The 17,174-nt window shown below is 41.0% G+C and overlaps 1 protein-coding gene across 5 annotated transcripts in view; it reads left to right on the forward strand.

Annotated features, from left to right (window-relative positions):
• KDM2A (lysine (K)-specific demethylase 2A) overlaps positions 1 to 17,174 on the forward strand; it is an 83,586-nt gene that overhangs the window by 54,429 nt on the left and 11,983 nt on the right. For all 5 annotated transcript variants that reach the window (XM_005864319.2, XM_005864317.2, XM_005864320.2 and 2 more), the window contains 5 exons: positions 2,454 to 2,580; positions 3,724 to 4,118; positions 14,261 to 14,344; positions 16,112 to 16,381; positions 16,901 to 17,032. In XM_005864319.2, the coding sequence (XP_005864381.1) occupies positions 2,454 to 2,580; positions 3,724 to 4,118; positions 14,261 to 14,344; positions 16,112 to 16,381; positions 16,901 to 17,032 (1,008 nt within the window). The remainder of the gene's footprint in view (positions 1 to 2,453; positions 2,581 to 3,723; positions 4,119 to 14,260; positions 14,345 to 16,111; positions 16,382 to 16,900; positions 17,033 to 17,174) is intronic.

The following is a 17,174-nucleotide window of genomic DNA, read 5'->3' on the forward strand; positions in this document are numbered from 1 at the left end:
TTATTTTGGTTAGGAACTACTTATTATCTTATACACAAGATTGGTACTGTTGGAGTTACAGGGATTGCCCTATTAGTAGAATTAAGAGAGAATACGGTGCTTTTTAAATGAATTTCCTAAAGGTGAACTTCTGCTTGTTTGTTAAGCATAATGAAACTACAAAAGATAGTAAGGAGTTTAATAAGTTTGAAGTTGTAATAATCCTATATAATAAAGAGCTAATATGCTAATTAGATCAAACATCCTATATAATAAAGAGCTAATATGCTAATTAGACCAAACAGCAGAATCACCATCCGGACAAAGCTGGGCTGCGAGGGCCCAGGGGCTGCGAGGGCCGAGCCCCTTGCACAAATTTCGTGCATTGGGCCTCTAGTAGTTAATATTATTACATATTATTCCATTTTTCTTAAGTATGGCTTAATTCTTTTATTCAAAATAAGGAACCCTTCTATGTTTCTATAAAATGAAGTAGTGTTGCTGAGGCCGGTTTGGCTCAGTGGATGGAGCGTCGGCCTGCGGACTGAGGGGTCCCAGGTTCGGTTCCGGTCAAGGGCATGTGCCTGGGTTGCTGGCGCATCCCCGGTGGGGGATGTGCGGGAGGCGGCTGATCGATGTTTCTCTCTCATTGATGTTTCTGGCTCTCTGCCTCTTTCCCTTTCTCTCTGTAGAAATTCAATAAAATATATTTTTTTTAAAAAAATTAAAATGAAGTAGTGTTTTGTTTTGTTTTTAATTGCTTTCTACATCAACCTTTTATGTGCTAAATACCAACCTGGTATATGTTTAATATATTATTGATCTCTATATACTTACCAAGTTTAAAAAAGAATATAAGAAGATGTTTTATGAAAGAAATATAAATTTAAGGCATTGCTTTGGTTACTTTTGCCATGCCAGTGTAGAAATATACTATATAAACTTAAGTGTTAGTAATTATTCTCCTGATAGTGCTGAAAGGATCAATAATTTTGTAATGAGAAGCTAAACATTTTTGCAAAAAATTTGAACCCAGTCTCAGAAATTGATATGCTCTCTGGCGTCTGGCAGTATAGGTAAAATGTAATGGGGCAGGATGGGTATGTGATATCTTGACTATTACTAACATAATCTGATGAGTTCAAGTAAAAAATAAAAAGTTGAATGTTCTATTATGTATTTTCTTTTTTTTTTTTTCTTATCAATATTGCTCAGTTCTGAAGAGTCCAAAATGGCTTTAATTTGGGGAGATCATATATTAATTTTTGTGGTCCATCCCCCTATCTGCCGAGAAGTAAATTAATTTGACTTTTAAATAAGAGAGGAGAAACCTCTTCTAGTTGTAGCCACATAAGAGACCCAGACCCAGAGCCTGGCTTCTCTGTGTTGGAAAACTAATGAGAAGTACATGCCTCTCCTGCCTTGGATGAGGAAAGTGCCCTGTGACCTGGTGAAGGGTTTTGCAGTCACATGTTCTACCACTGAGCTGTACCCTTTCTTGGTGAAGGGTTTTGAAAAGGGACTCCCATCCAGATCACCTCGATTTAGGAAGACTACCTGACATGCAGCTTTGAAAAGGAGATGGGAACTTATTCTCAGGAGTTGCATATTTAGAACAGTCTTTAACATGATGTTTTGCTTATTCTTCTGAAAGGTGGCCTCTCTAAATGAAAACAACAAACTATATTTAGGATAGTCCCCATCACTGGTCTTCACTGAATAATACATACTGATTTGCCTTTTCCTTGGCTTTGGTAGATCTAAAGGACTATTCTTTTTATTATTATTTAGCTGGAATAATTTCATGCCACTTTTTGGGAAAATGGAAAGAAAACAAAGATAGTGACTGATTAGGCCATGTGGAACAGTAATCTTGATTTGTGGACGTAACATCTTGGCAAACTACAAAGTGCAAGACAGGCAAGCTGAGAGTTGATAGCAGGGAAAATATTCAGTCTTGTGTCATGGACTGGATATAGCTAGAAAATGAGTCTCTAATTATACTTTCATAGATGTAAGGACATAATGAAAACATATAACTTAATTTCATGTTCTGTTTTTCCATTAGATTCTTTATTCCATGGCCTTCTTATTCAGGGTAGAACTATAGTAAAGGCCAGATGCTTGACATGCCTTTGTATTCTAAGAACCCTAAAACAGTTTTCTCAATTAAGTATATTGTGTCTTACATGGTAACTCTCTGTCTCAGAACTTCTTTTTGATGCTTTCCTACTCAGAAGTTATAAATAATGACAGTTTTTTGGTTGTTCTGAATGGTCTTTCCAAGTACCATTTATCTTTTGTGATTGTTTCCCAAGATCAACATTTTCTAGGTTGTCAGATAGAAAATGCCAGCCTGGGTTTTCAGGTTGACTAGAGAGTTTTTTCTAGATTAATTATTGCAGTGATATAGTTATTTAACTCGCTTTTAAAGTTGATATTAACTTTCTTTTCTCATTATTTTGCTTCTGTAGGTTCCAAATAAGTTTCGCTATCCATTCTACTATGAGATGTGTTGGTATGTGTTGGAGCGCTATGTGTACTGTATAACCAACCGCTCCCACCTAACCAAGGAATTTCAGAAAGAGTCCCTCAGCATGGGTAAGTTTTCTGCCTATACAAACTTTCAAGACACCCTACAGGATTGAGGGTGTGGCCAAGAATATTCAGCAGGCTGTTGCTCAATGGTTTTTTGTGGGGTTTTTTCTGTTTTTTTGTTTGTTTGTTTGTTTGTTTTACTTATCTACCTGAAAATACCAAATTTAGTCATTGGAGTTGAATGCTGGTTAACAGCTGATCTCCTACCCAGATGTGAATTACTAGGCTAAATGAAATATTCTGGATCTCTGTCTGAGTTTGTTATTACTTCATTCCTCAAGAAAGGAATCAATTTTCTGGTATGTGTCTTACTTTTTTAAAAAAATTTATAAAATATATTGGGATAATATTGGTTAATAGTGTCATAGGTTTCAATTGTACATTTCTGTGATACATGACTTGTATATTACATTATGTGCCCACTACCCAAAGTCATATCATCTTCCATCACCATATACTTGGCCCTCTCTACACTCTTCATCTTCCTCTCACCCCCCTTCCCCTCTCCTCTGGTCACCACCATACTGTTGTCTATGTCTGAGCTTGTTTGTTTATTGCTTTCAGCTTCATATCCCACATATATATGGCTAAGTAGTATTTCATTGTATGTACCACATCTTTATCCAGTCATCCATCTAAGGACACTTAGATTGTTTCCATGTCTTGGCTATGGTGAATAATGCAGCAATGAGCATAGGGATTACAAATGTCTTTATGAATAAATGTTTACAAATTTGGGGGGCAGATACCCAGATGATGGATTCGTGGGTCTCATAGTAACTCAATTCTTAGTTTACAAAACTACTTTTTAAGTATACTAGTATGTGCTTCACACTGTCTACTTTTTAAAAAGATAATTAAATCATAACCCCAAATTTGAGTTTGAACTTGAAATTAATTTACAATAATTTTCATAGGTAACTTATTTTTAGCACACAAAACCGGGCTCTTCTCAATCTTCTGAAAATCCTATAGCTGTGATTTTTAACAGTGGACATATGGGTGTTGGAATAAGGAGAGACCATTTTAAACATGTTACAACTTCATTATTTATAACTTGAAGGCCCCTCCTATGCTGCCTATTTCTCTCATTGATCACATGGCCAAGTGGCTTGTTCTTACTGCATTTTTTTTTCATACCAACAGATTTGGAGTTAAATGGGTTGGAATCTGGAAATGGAGATGAAGAAGCAGTGGATCGAGAACCCCGGCGCTTGAGTAGTAGGCGTTCGGTCCTCACTAGCCCTGTAGCCAATGGGGTCAACCTGGATTATGATGGACTGGGCAAAACCTGCCGAAGTCTTCCAAGTCTGAAGAAAAGCTTGTCTGGAGATTCATCATCTGACTCTAGCCGGGGCTCCCACAATGGCCAAGTGTGGGATCCCCAGTGTAGTCCCCGAAAGGACAGGCAGGTGCATCTGACCCATTTTGAGCTCGAAGGCCTTCGCTGCCTTGTAGACAAGTTGGAGTCTCTGCCACTACACAAGAAATGTGTCCCTACAGGGATAGAAGATGAAGATGCTCTTATTGCTGACGTAAAGGTAAGAGTTGGTTGTGTTGTACGACCGCTACTGATCTGACTAGAGCTGTCAATTTCTGGATTCTGAGAAATTTTGTACAAGTTTGTACTGCATAGTGTTTTAGTTCCTAAAAAGAGGTGCCTGTTGTGAAAATACTAATATTTGTATCATCAGGACTTAAATTTAGTCTTAAAAACAAAAATTGCAGGCTGATCATAAAAATAAAGAAGAGCCTGAGAAAGTGTTTATATTAAGAAAAAAAGAGGTGCCTGTTGAAATATTACTTTAAACTTAAGTTACCCTCAGATAAACAGGCCTATTTCAGAACAAAAGTGGCCAGTAACAATGTCTAACAGTCTTACCCCAAGCAGAAGAAAGAAATTATTTTATGTTGGGTTATATTAAGTAGGTTTAGCATATTTAGTTTCAAATTTATCTAGTGGGAAGACATAAATATATAGGGCAACTTTTTAAAAAATATCATTTTAAATATAATGCAACCTATTATATCAAGTTTCTTCATGTTGTATATCTTTCTCTTTTTTTCCAAGAGATCTCCCAGCCCTAGCTGGTTTGGCTCAGTGGATAAAGTGTCAGCCAGCGGACTGGAGGGTCCCAGGTTCGATTCCAGTCAAGGGCATATACCTGGTTGCGGGCTAGATCCCCAGTGGGGGGCGTGCAGAAGGCAGCCAGTCAGTGACTCTCTCTCATCATTGATGTTTCTATCTCTCCTTCTCCCTTCCTCTCTGAATCAATAAAAATATTTTTTTTTAAAAAAAGAGAGAGAGATCTCCCGGTATTAGTAATCTTGAAAGCCTTTCCCATGCCTCATGTGTTGGTCTCAAAGAAATGAGTTTGTGTTTTTTTAAATATGTTCTTATTTTTTAGATATTTTTATTGATTTCAGAGAGGAAGGGAGGGGAGAGAGAGAGAAACATCAATGATAAGAGAGAATCATTGATCTGCTGCCTCCTGCATGCTTTCTACTGGGGACTGAGCCCACAACCTGTGCATGCGCCCTGACCAGGAATTGAACTGTGGTTCATACGTCGACGCTCAACCACTGAACCATGCTAGCTGGGCAAAATGAGTTTATTTTTAAGGGATCCAGATTTGAGCCTTTTGAACTGGAGGGAGCTCTTTTAGGTATTTTCTCATATGTAGCCATTAAAATGAACAACAAAAAATGTAAAGCTGGGAATAACAATTTAAGTCAGTATCTGGAACTGTGTCTTGGTTGCAGGGCATGGGTATGTGTATTAGAAAGCTAACTCACAATTTGTAGTAAGTGTTATTTTTAAAGACTGTCATAGATTATTTTAAGCCTCAGAAGGATTATAGGGAATAATTCTGTCACCTTAAGATAGATGGGCTAAATATCTCATACTAGGGTTTTTTTTCCATCTCTGATTACTGATTCAAGTTTTTCTTTGGTCACCACTAACCAACTGAAGTGCTTCCAACCTTTTGCAGCTACCTCAGGAAAGAATTCCAAAGACTGGAATAGGACCTGAACTTTTTTTCTTTATATGATTGACATTTTCATTATATCTTATTGTTTATGCCTCAGTAAAAAGGTAAAAATTTAGAGAGGCTAAAAGTCTAACCTGGTGAAGTTGGTTCTCTCCCTGGACAATTGGTTTTATAGTTTGGTTTTATAAGGTTTGCTCTAGAAGAGGCAAGTGGCGTCACTTTACCTTGTATTTAGGGGAGGAAATGACAAAGTTCGAGGTAGGTGCAGTCCTGTTTCTATAATGATTAATGCATAGCACAAAGCAAACATAGCCATAAATTTCCAGACTCACTTCCCATCCTTAAGTAATTAAAGGACACTTAGTTTCTTTCTTTTCCATTGTGTTCGGACACATATAAGTATATTTTCCTGAGAATTTGAGTGTAATGTCTTTCTTTTTTTTCTACAGAAGTTTGTGGGGTTTTTTTAAATATATTTTTTTATTGATTTCAGAGAGGAAGAGAGAGTAAAAACATCAATGATGAGAGAGACTCATTGATTGGCTGCCTCCTGCACGCCCCCAACTAGGGATTGATCCCACAACCTGGGTATGTGCCCTTGACCGGAATCGAACCCGGGACCCTTTAGTCCGCAGGCCGACGCTCTATCCACTGAGCCAAACCAGCTAGGGCCAGAATTTTTTTTTTTTTTTATATGTAACCATTCCATCTTGGATACATGTGGGAAACATAAAATTATGACTTTGTGAACTTAGTAATTTGTATAATTGCCTTTAAGAACCCTAAGAAGAAAGATTTCTAAATTTATATCTCACTGACATTCTTTTGTTCTGGGTATTTCTGATTCATGAAAAAGAGAAATATCTTTTCAATCCTAAGGGATGTCTATAGTGATGTCCAGAATCTAGTTGTAGGAAGCCATATTATAATCTGCTAATCATTTATACAAGATCAAGTATCATGATCGAAATAGGCAAACTCTCTTACCAAAGTAGAGGAAGCAGAGTGGTAAGGGAAAATTAAGAAAGATTTGGTTCAAATATTAAGCAATGTAAAAGGAGGCTGCTAGAAGGGCAATGAGTTTAGATGATACATTTAAAGAGGACTCTTAGCATTATAAAAGTGTCTAGAGCAGTGGTTCTCAACCTTCTGGCCCTTTAAATACAGTTCCTCATGTTGTGACCCAACCATAAAATTATTTTCATTGCTACTTCATAACTGTAATGTTGCTACTGTTATAAATTGTAATGTAAATATCTGATATGCAGGATGGTCTTAGGCGACCCCTGTGAAAGGGTCGTTCGACCGCCAAAGGGGTCGCGACCCACAGGTTGAGAACCGCTGGTCTAGAGAGAGCATCCTTAGTTTATCAGGAATCATGAGAAACATGGCTGCCATTGCTGGCTAAGATAGAAGGGCACAGAGACTAGAGCATGAGGAACGAATCGACAGTAAGATGACTCCATAGGCTGACAATGTTTGAATTTCCCCTGCAGAGGCTTTTCCACAACTTCTTTTGTTTACCCAATACCATAATCATAATCAGAAGACAACAGCTTCAGATCCCAGCTCTGCAGGTACTTTAACTTAAGATCGAATTAATTGCCCGGTCAGCGTGGCAACAGTGGTTGAGCGTCAACCTATGAACCAGGAGGTCACAGGTTCAATTCCCGGTCTGGGCATATGCCCAAGTTATGGGCTCGATCCCCTGTGTGGGTCATGCAGGAGGCAGCCAATTAATGATTCTCTCATCATTGATATTTATCTCTCTCTCTCCATCTCCCTCTCTGATATCAATGAAATGTTTTTTAAAAAAGATCAAATGAATTAATTATTCCTACGTTTGACTATATTTAATCTGAGCTTCAGATAATAGTGAGTTTGGAGCTTGAATAATTTGAAAATCTGAAGAAAAAAAGCATTGGGTTGGTTAAGTGCCGAATAACTATACAACTAGAGACTGTAGTGCTAGAGAACTTAGTGTTTGTAGCACAGAAGGCTACACTGCAGTGGACGACAGAAGCAAGCTTCGTTTACCCTTCCTGCAGAGGAAAGGATTGGTTTTTGTTGTAGCCTATTGGTTTTGTTGAGAGCCACAAATAACTGGCAGAAGAGAGGAGAAAAAAAGTGGTGAGTTGAGATGTTCATAAACATATTCTCTGGAAGAAGTCAGTTTTAGTGATGTGGTAAAAGGGCTTTGAAGATGCCAAAATGTTAAGTTCTACAGTGATGAAGAGCAAATCATAGAATATAGAGTTGGAAGGGGATTCGATGAAAATGGGGCATTAAAAAGTGTTGACTTAATGGTAAGGTTCAAGGGAAAGTAATCAGTATGTGTAAAGTTCTGATTAAGAGGTGTGTGGATAACCTTGAATCCTAAAAGTAGACTAAAATTAGAATGGAGTTCTCTCCTCCTGTGAGATATTTCATATTTCTAAACTTGAGAAGTTGTGTCCTGGATAGACGCTGAATAAAGAGGCAGGACCTGGAGCAGTGTGTATAGAACAGTCCCATTAATGTAGGAAAAAGAGTCTCTTTGTACGTTTGTTGGGGGGGCAGAGGAGGGCACATCAACTGCTGACAGAGGGTCACGGCAAGGTGGTGGGAGTCAGCTGGAAGACTGAGTTTTAATCAGACTTTATTGTTTTGTTTGTGTTTGTTTTGCTAATAAAAGAGATCTTAATATCTGCAAAAAGAAGCTTTTAATATATTCATATAGCCCTAGTTGGTTTGGCTCAGTGGATAGAGCATCAGCCTGCAGACCGAAGGGTCACTGGTTCGATTCTGGTCAAGGGAACCTACCTTGGTTGCAGGCTTCTCCCTGTCCTGGCCCTGGCCGGGGCGCCTACAGGAGACAACCAATCGATGTGTTTCTCTTACGTCGATATTTCTCTCTGTCTTTCCCTCTCTCTCCCACTCTCTCTGAAAATCAATGGAAAAAATATTCTCGGGTGAGGATTTAAAAAACTAACGTACGCATATGCCTAACTCACTTAAAGAAAAATTCAGTGTTGTTGAATATTTTTCTATTTTCCTGTTTGCTCTTAAAGCATTTACTAGTAGATAAGCTTGGCAACCATTTGACTTTGAGGGCAAAGCCTGTTTTTCCTCTATAAATAACATCTACCTCAGTGGGGCTGTTATGAAAATTAATGATGTTAGTAAAGTACTTAACAAATAGTATTATTACAGAAAAAAATTAGATATTACAAATCTTTGAAATTCATTTATTTTGCTACTTTGAACGATGCGTACTCGGTGCCAGGAATCATGCTTAGTGTTGGAATAAATATGCAAACATGTCAAGGACTCAGCCCTCAAGGGGCTTACAGTCCAGTGGTGGAATGGCATTAAAGTGGGCTAAGAAAGTAAGTGCATTCTAGGTTCACAGGTGCTGTGCATGGTAGAGGGCACTGAGAGCACTCAGGGAAGGTCCAGTGGTAGATTCTGTCCTGGGGGAAGGAGGTGTCAGTCTTCTTAATTCACCAGTTAATAAACTTGCCTGTTAGATGATACAAATTGATTACTACAACATTATATAGATGGTAAAAGCTCTGAATTTATAAATTTGAAAACTGTACTTTGTGGTTCAATAGGCTACTGCTGCTCCGATCTAAAATTCTAACATTTTATTTTGTAATTAAGGTCTAAAAATTTACCCTAGACTCCATCCCAGGGGTATGATGGGATTGAAGCCAGAGTTATGGTTACAAATAAATACAGAAGCACTGATTAGAAATTTTCTTTGTCTGATATTAATAAAGAGAATAACTGGTAGAGGACCCAGTATAATTAGATCTTAATCCAGTAAACCAGATTAGGAGTGGGGAAAAGCAGCCTGTATAAATAAAATTTCATTTGCAATTCTTACTATCAATACATTTATAATAATTCACATTCTTACTGAGTAGAAAGTTTTAAATAATTTAACTCAGTTACAAGGCATATAGGTTAGCCCTGGCCAAGTGTGGCTTAGTTGGTCAGGTGTTGTCCTGTGCACCAAAAGGTTGCCAGTTTGATTCCTGGTCAGGGCATATTCCCCGGGTTCCAGGTTCAATCCCCGGTAGGGAACATGCAGGAGGCATCCAATCAGTGTTTCATTCTCACATCAGTGTTGCTCTCTAAAAATCTATTTTAAAATCTTATTTTAAAAAAGTATATAGAGTAGGTTAAAATAGATTTATTCTTTAAAATATTTCCATTATATTTCTGTGTTATGTAATGTCATTTTCTTAATCTGATCTTTAAAAAAATTTTTTTTGAATGAACAGATCAATTAAAAAAATTTTTTTTTTTTGAGAGAGAGAGAGAAAGAGAAACATCAATGTGAGAGAGACACATCAATTGGTTGCCTCCTGTATGTACTCCAACCTGGGGTGTACATCACACATGCCCAGGTATGTGCCCTTGACCGGTAATCGAACCCAAGACCCTCCAGTGCACGGACCGACGCTGTAACCACTGAACAATACCGGCAGGGCTAATTCTGATCTTTGTTGCCTATCTTTTATTCTGAATTAATGGGGGGGAAGGGGATCGGCCTATTAATTTGTGATTTGGAGACTTACTTGGAGTGTTTCCTAGTGCCCTATCTGTTTTTGTTCTTTCCTGTGGCTTCCAGAATTTATATTTGCTACAACTTGAACTTGTATTTTGTTTCAGAGTAACATGTTTCCCTTAAGTATTTGTATTTTATCAACCCTCTAAAGTTAGATAGCACTAAGATCAAAATAAGCACTTTCTGCTCTGGCCGGATAGCTCAGTTGGTTAGAGGGATGTCACATAAGGAAAGTTTTTCACACATAATAGTGTGAAAGCAAGTCAGTTGAAGCAAGTCATAGGCTGATTGAGTCTTTGAGTCTTAAGAATAAGTGCAAAGAAGAGATTTAGGATAGAATGACCATATAAATATTTCCAGGAAGAGCTTCACCTAAGAGCACAAAAGTCCCTCCTTTCTTTGGCAGACTACTATACAAATTAAAGTATGCAGCCCCTGAAAATATTATACTACTGACTGCGTTAGAAACTCACTGAAACAACCATGCTGAGAATAAATAAGAATTCCCAGTGGTGAGAGTTAGGGTCTTAGTAGCCTGGAATGTTTATTTCAAAGCAGCTTCTGTAATTTTCAGAAAACTCAGGTTACATTTCTGAGAGTCTAAAGATTACATTTAAAAATTAAAAATTACATAAATCTCAACCCAGAATATGATCCTCTGTAGCCTGAGAGACTGCTTGTTCAGAGCTTCCCCCTGTCTGATTTGGTGCAAGGAGAGTGGGTGACGCGCATCACTTCAATGGCTGTTAGAAGTAGCATTGTGGGGCTGCTTTATCTAGGGAATCAAGAAGAGGCAGTCAGGACAAACCACTAGACTAGGAAATGTGCTGAGTCCTGGTATCCTGAAGGTGGAATAATCTGAGGGGCAGAATAAGCACAATAAGTTAAGGTCCTAGGAGACTGGCAAATACACATTTGCTGGCTCCCTGACCTCAGGTCACACACACCTCAGCTAACTTGACTTGGTCAGAAGAGCTGCCTCGGCATGACTCTTACATGGTGGCTCCCAGTCGCAACCCGAGGCAGGCATCTGTGGTAGACAGTTGATGTTAAACAGACACATTGTTTTGAATATCTCTATATTCATTGGAATGTATCATTCCTGAACGTTTTTCTGGAAACCTGTATGCTGGTTCTGTATTCTGGGCTGGGAGAGCAGCAGTGAGGGCAGTTGAAGCAAGTCATCCAAGGGGAGAGAAGGTGCCTGCAGAGCGGCTCCGCTTCCGCCTGGCTCTTCCCGAGGCGGAACTTCAGGCTACTCACTGTGCTTGAGAGAGAGCAGGAAGAGTCCTGTGTGTGCTATCTGGAGAGTGCTGCCTAACTAACAATAAGAGGTGACCCTGAAGGGAAGGGTGTGGACTGATACAAGGACTAATGGGGGACCAGATGCCGAATGGGTTAAAGCTTTCCCTCCCTCTGGCTGGCGCCTGCCAAAGTCGGCCAGCAGCGCCCTCGGGCCACCCCTGGTTCTCCTATTGCAGTGGCGGTGGGAGGGAGCAGGAGGGCGGTGCTCGGCCCAGCTCCTCGGGCAGGCTCTCCTCCAATGGCCAGGAAGAGAGGCTTGAAGAGCACCTCCCTCCCGACTCTGCAGCAGGCTGCCTGGGCCCTCTGCTGGCGAGCCCAGCTCCCCCCACCCCACCCCCCCTGCCATCTTCCGTTGCAAAGCATTTCTGGGAGCTGCATGTGGGTGACGCAGCAGCATTGTTCGCAGGCAGAGGAAGCCGCGGCTGAGCTGAAGGTCTCTGGAAGGAGGTCTGAGCGCTGCACACTGCTCCCTCTGGGTAGCCTGGACTGTCCTGCCTTATGTACTCTGGGAGATTTCAGAATTTTCAATTAAATTGGATTTTCCAAGAGGCAGAAAACCTAACTCCTTCAGCACAACTTCCAATACAGGAAACAAAACAAAGACGCTGGGGAAACTTCAACCAAAAGCCTCAGCACTCCAGAGGGACGAGAAACACAAGGTCAGGCGGGCGGGCGGGCGGGCGGGCGGCAAACCCTTCCTGGTTCAGGGTGTGTTTAACTGTGGGGACTTCGGCGAAAAGGCTGAAGGACTGTCTGCTGGGCGAGTCCGAGACAATGCTTAGGTTACTTCGTGTTGGTGGAGCCGTCATTGCACTTGTTCCCTCGCCTTGTGGGATGTGCTTCTGAATTGGGTCGCTTGGCTTTTGGGAATCCATTCCCCTTCTCTGCCCAGACGTCGCTGTTCTCTTCCCCTTCCTGTGCTGTGTGGGGTGTAGGCTTGTGTTTGAATGTTCTCCTTAAAACCAGGATTCTAGATAGGCGTTAGCCTTTCTGCATTCCGCCCCCGCTCCCTGTCCCAAACCCCCTCTGGTGAAGGTTGGTGGCTTCTTTATATGGTTTCATGAAGGGCCTCAGCTGGAGTCTGTCTTTTTCCATGAAAACAGGGTGTGCTTGGTTGTATGGCCCCAGCAAAATAAGGCTTGGAAGGCAATCTGCATTTCCCTCCACACCCACACAGACCCCAGTAACTGAGTCTGTATGTGTTAACAGCCCCCCTCCTCCCACTTCCTCCCCACCCTACACAGTTTCTCCACCTACCCTGTTCCCCACAAAAATCTTGCTGGTAGCACTAGACTGCTTTTGGTGAACAGTTAGGCTCCTTTTCTACTCTTAAACAGTCAAACAGTCGCGGATCTCTCTGTGCCGTTTGTTTTGCCGAAAGTGGAAAGTCCCTATTTGTGGACAGCTCTGAGCTCTCGGGGAGAGGAAATGGGCAGAGTCCTACTCCTCAGCAGTGCGAAGTGGGGGAGGGGAGCTGTGCATTCTCTAGCACACATTTTGAATGGACCTGAAATTTTCACCCCAGGGAGATTACAGCCCATACCAGTCTTGTCCCATGAGGCACCGCACCCTGCCTCTTTACCCCTACGCAGTGTGGTACTAACAGGAGGCTCCAGAATAGGGTGCCATAGCAACTCAGAGTAAATAAAACGGCTGGAAATGAAATCAGTTTGGGGGAGGGGGAAAGGCATCTGGAGGCTTGGCAAAGGGGGATCTTAATAGGGAAGCTTCATGGGTATGAGTTAAAGGGTCTTTCTGAGTCCCAACTCTGGGATTTGGAACGTGATCCTTAGGTTCAGAAAGAAAATGCTTGGTAAGGAAATGCCTCGTGCTTCAGAAAGTTTTGGTCTCTAGGCAGAGAGCCCACAAGGTTATGAGAGTGATTATTAAAGGTGGCCCAAGCATACTGACCTGTCCAGGATCAAAGTTTAGTTTTCTCTAAACAGTTAATATCCTATATTCACCTAAGGAAATCATGTCACTTGTCTTCTGGATTTGTGTTCTTTTGCTGGTGTCATTACTTTAAGATTTATGAGGTCAGAGGGATTTCATCCTGCTAGGTTTGGAATTCAGAAATTTCTGTCTATAAAACTTAAAAGGTTTCAAAATAACACTCAACCAGTGTGATTCACTTAAGTGGCAGTTTCTTACTGTGGTATTATTCCTTAAGTCATTCGAACTAGATTGGTTAAAGCCATGAGAGAACTATTGTCCCTAAGATTGTTCCTGCCCTATTTATAGGAATAAAGGCAAATAATTGACCGTGTGTGTGTGTGTGTGTGTGTGTGTAAGAGAGAGAGATTTAAGATTGAGATTTCTGTAATCAGCCTTAGAAGAACAGAGCCCTGGGTTGAGCTAGATATTAAGACTCTGCTGTTCATATTATTAATTCAGTATTAGCCTTTGTTGTTGTTGTTGCCATTTTGCTGACATCTGCAAATTGAAGTCAGTATTTACTATCTGGCAGTATTCATTAACTGGTATGGAAAAGTAAAAGGGTGAAGTAAAGTTTTACTGTCACATGTAGAACTATGTGACAAGAAACACTTGTCACCAGGGTAGCTAGCTAGCTGCTTCAGTGAAAGTGTCAACAGTATAGTGCAATACACAAGAACCAGGTTGGGAACAAAGATAAAAGTTTTGACAGTATTGTACTAGTTTAAGTTTTCCCTTTCATTTTGATTTACTTGTTCTGCAGCTAGTCTATGTGAAGTGAAAATAGAAACAGCTGATTCCCTGGCCTTCCCTTGGTGCTTGTGGGGAGTGAGGCTAAGGAGTGATCTACTCTTTGTTCACTGTGCCCTCTTTTCTTCTATCCTACCCTTAGGTTTTGCTGGAGGAGCTTGCCAACAGTGATCCCAAGTTAGCCCTCACTGGAGTCCCTATAGTACAGTGGCCAAAAAGGGATAAGGTAAGAAACTATTCTTCTTGACCTTCAGGTTCTAAAGTATTTGCTGTCTGACCATTATTATTCTGGAAGAAAAAAGGACAACTAGCCGAAACCGGTTTGGCTCAGTGGATGGAGCGTCGGCCTGCGGACTGAAGGGTCCCGGGTTCGATTCCGGTCAGGGGCATCTGCCTGGATTGCAGGCACGTCCCCGGTGGGAGATGTGCAGGAGGCGACTGATCGATGTTTCTCTCTCATCGATGTTTCTGGCTCTCTGTCTCTCTCCCTTCCTCTCTGTAAAAAATCAATAAAATATATTTAAAAAAAAAAAAAAAGGACAACTAGAAGCATTTGGCATGTTAATATAAAGGGAAAATCATTCCTCAGTTTGTTCTGACTCTTAGGTCAGGGTAATTGGCTATCTTTGGAGATGACACTCTTAACAAAACTATCAACTAGGAGACCTGTCTCCAAGTTTGGATGCCAAGGTATGCATTTGTTCACCAGAATGGATCAGTTCCTATCCTCTGGCCCAGTGACACAATTATTTTCACAGAATGATTTAAAACTGGTTAAAATAATTACATATATATTTTAAAGGCCAGGGTGTTTCTATGTTGAATTGAGACCACATTCTCAAGTTTCCTCTTAATTTGGACTTTTCACTATCAAATTGAAAAGAGAAGATAGGAATTACCCATTAGCTAATAAATTGTCAGTTGTGAATTTTGATGAATCTTCAGTTAGGCCCTGAATAATTTTTCCCCACATCATCCTTTGTCAAAGTTATTACATAAAAATAAGTGATTAAAAAAAAAAAAGTGATAGCATTCTGATCCTGATCATGAGTTTGACCCTTCTTTGGTGTTCCCAAAGCTGAAATGGCAGGGCCATCACGTTTTAGGAGTGTTTAGGTGGACTATAAAGGTATGTAGCTAAAAGATGTCTTTAAAGAACTGTCTCTCCTACCTAGGTGCAGGAGTCCCGTGTGGCCTCTCCTTGGCCACATCGGGTTGCCTCAAAATGATGTAGTCATTTCTGAGTTAATTGGAGCATCTGCTATGTACAGGTGTTATACTTGGATTCAGAGTAATACAGAAATGAACAAGACCTGCCTCACCCTCAAGTAGTTTACTGTCTTCTTGAGGAGTATATTCTGAGTAGTAATATTCAGGATAAGGAAATGTTGGAGGGCCCCTGAAGTGACTGGTACCTAGAAAGCTCAACAGCATGAGAGAGATGTGTCTGAAGGAATAGGCAACCTTTTTTTAAAAATATTTTTTTTTTTATTGATTTTAAGAGAGGAAGAAAGAGGGAGAGAGAGATAGAAACCTCAATGATGAGAGAGAATCATTGATTGGCTGCCTCCTGCACGCCCCCCAGTGGGGATTGAGCCCACAACCCAGGCATGTGCCCTTGACCAGAATTGAACCTGAGACCCTTCAGTCCGCAAGCCGACTCTCTGTCCACTGAGCCAAACCAGCTAGGGTGGAATTGACATCCTTTTTTGGTAAAGGTAATAGGTAGATAATAAAGATAAATATTTTAGGTTTTGCAGGCTATACAGTCTCTGTCGCAACTTCTCAGTTCTGCCAGTGCACATAAAAGCAGCCATAGACAATACGTAAGCAATTGCGCATCGTTGTGTTCTGGTAAAACTTACTTACAAAAAAAAACAGGCAGCAGGCAGATTTCTCCCTGGGCCATAGTTTGCCAAGCCATGTAATCTTCTACCTTCTCTAGTCCTTAAAGCTACCTGATATATTTGACCTCACTGCTTTCTCTTCCCAGCTTAAATTCCCCACCAGGCCAAAGGTGCGGGTTCCTACCATCCCCATCACAAAGCCTCACACTATGAAACCAGCTCCACGGTTAACACCTGTGAGGCCAGCTGCTGCCTCCCCCATAGTGTCTGGAGCCAGGCGGAGACGAGTACGATGTCGAAAGTGCAAAGCCTGTGTGCAAGGAGAGTGTGGTGTTTGCCACTACTGCAGGGACATGAAGAAGTTTGGAGGACCTGGTCGTATGAAGCAGTCCTGTGTCCTCCGGCAGTGCTTGGCAGTGAGTGACCTACTGGGTAAAGAATTTGGGGGAGGGGTGGTGGTGCCAAAGGGACTGAAATATGCATAATATAGAGTTATTGAGAGTTGGGAAGAAAAAGTTACTCTCTCTTTTAGCTTTCTTCACTCTGTCCCTTTTCTCCCTGGGTTGTGAAGGAACATCCAGTACTAAAACTTAGCTAATATAATCTTTGAGCCATATCCAGTTTTCAAATGAGAGACCAGCATTTGAAGGGCAAATCACTGCTATCTGTCCCCTCCCTCTTTAAGTGGATTGGAAAGAAAGGACCCCAAGACCAGGGACAGGTTCACTGAAAATAAACTGATCTCTGTTGGTCTCTAGCTACTTGATTCCTCCCCTATCTGCTTCCTCAGCCACTTCTCTACCTGGTCTCCATGTTCCCTACGTGTTTACTGTAGAGTCACAGGAACCAAATTGCCCATCTCAGTTAAAGGGAAGCTGAAATGATGAGGATCTAAGTCTGCTCTTTTCTTGGTTTCTGTCTTTGTCCTCTTGTAGCCCAGGCTGCCTCACTCAGTCACATGCTCCCTCTGTGGAGAAGTGGATCAAAATGAGGAGACACAGGACTTTGAGAAGAAACTCATGGAATGCTGTATCTGCAATGAGATTGTTCATCCTGGCTGCCTCCAGGTGAGTAGAGGCCTAAGGGGCTACTGAAGTCTCAGCTGATAGAGTGTCTAAAGAAACAGTGGAACAGAGGAAACTGGAATATATGTCACAAAAACTGCCAGCATCCATATTATGGGCCATAAGCTGTGGGTCATGTAGTGAT

This window comes from Myotis brandtii, unplaced genomic scaffold (assembly GCF_000412655.1).
Source record: "Myotis brandtii unplaced genomic scaffold, ASM41265v1 scaffold187, whole genome shotgun sequence".
NCBI lineage: Eukaryota > Metazoa > Chordata > Mammalia > Chiroptera > Vespertilionidae > Myotis > Myotis brandtii.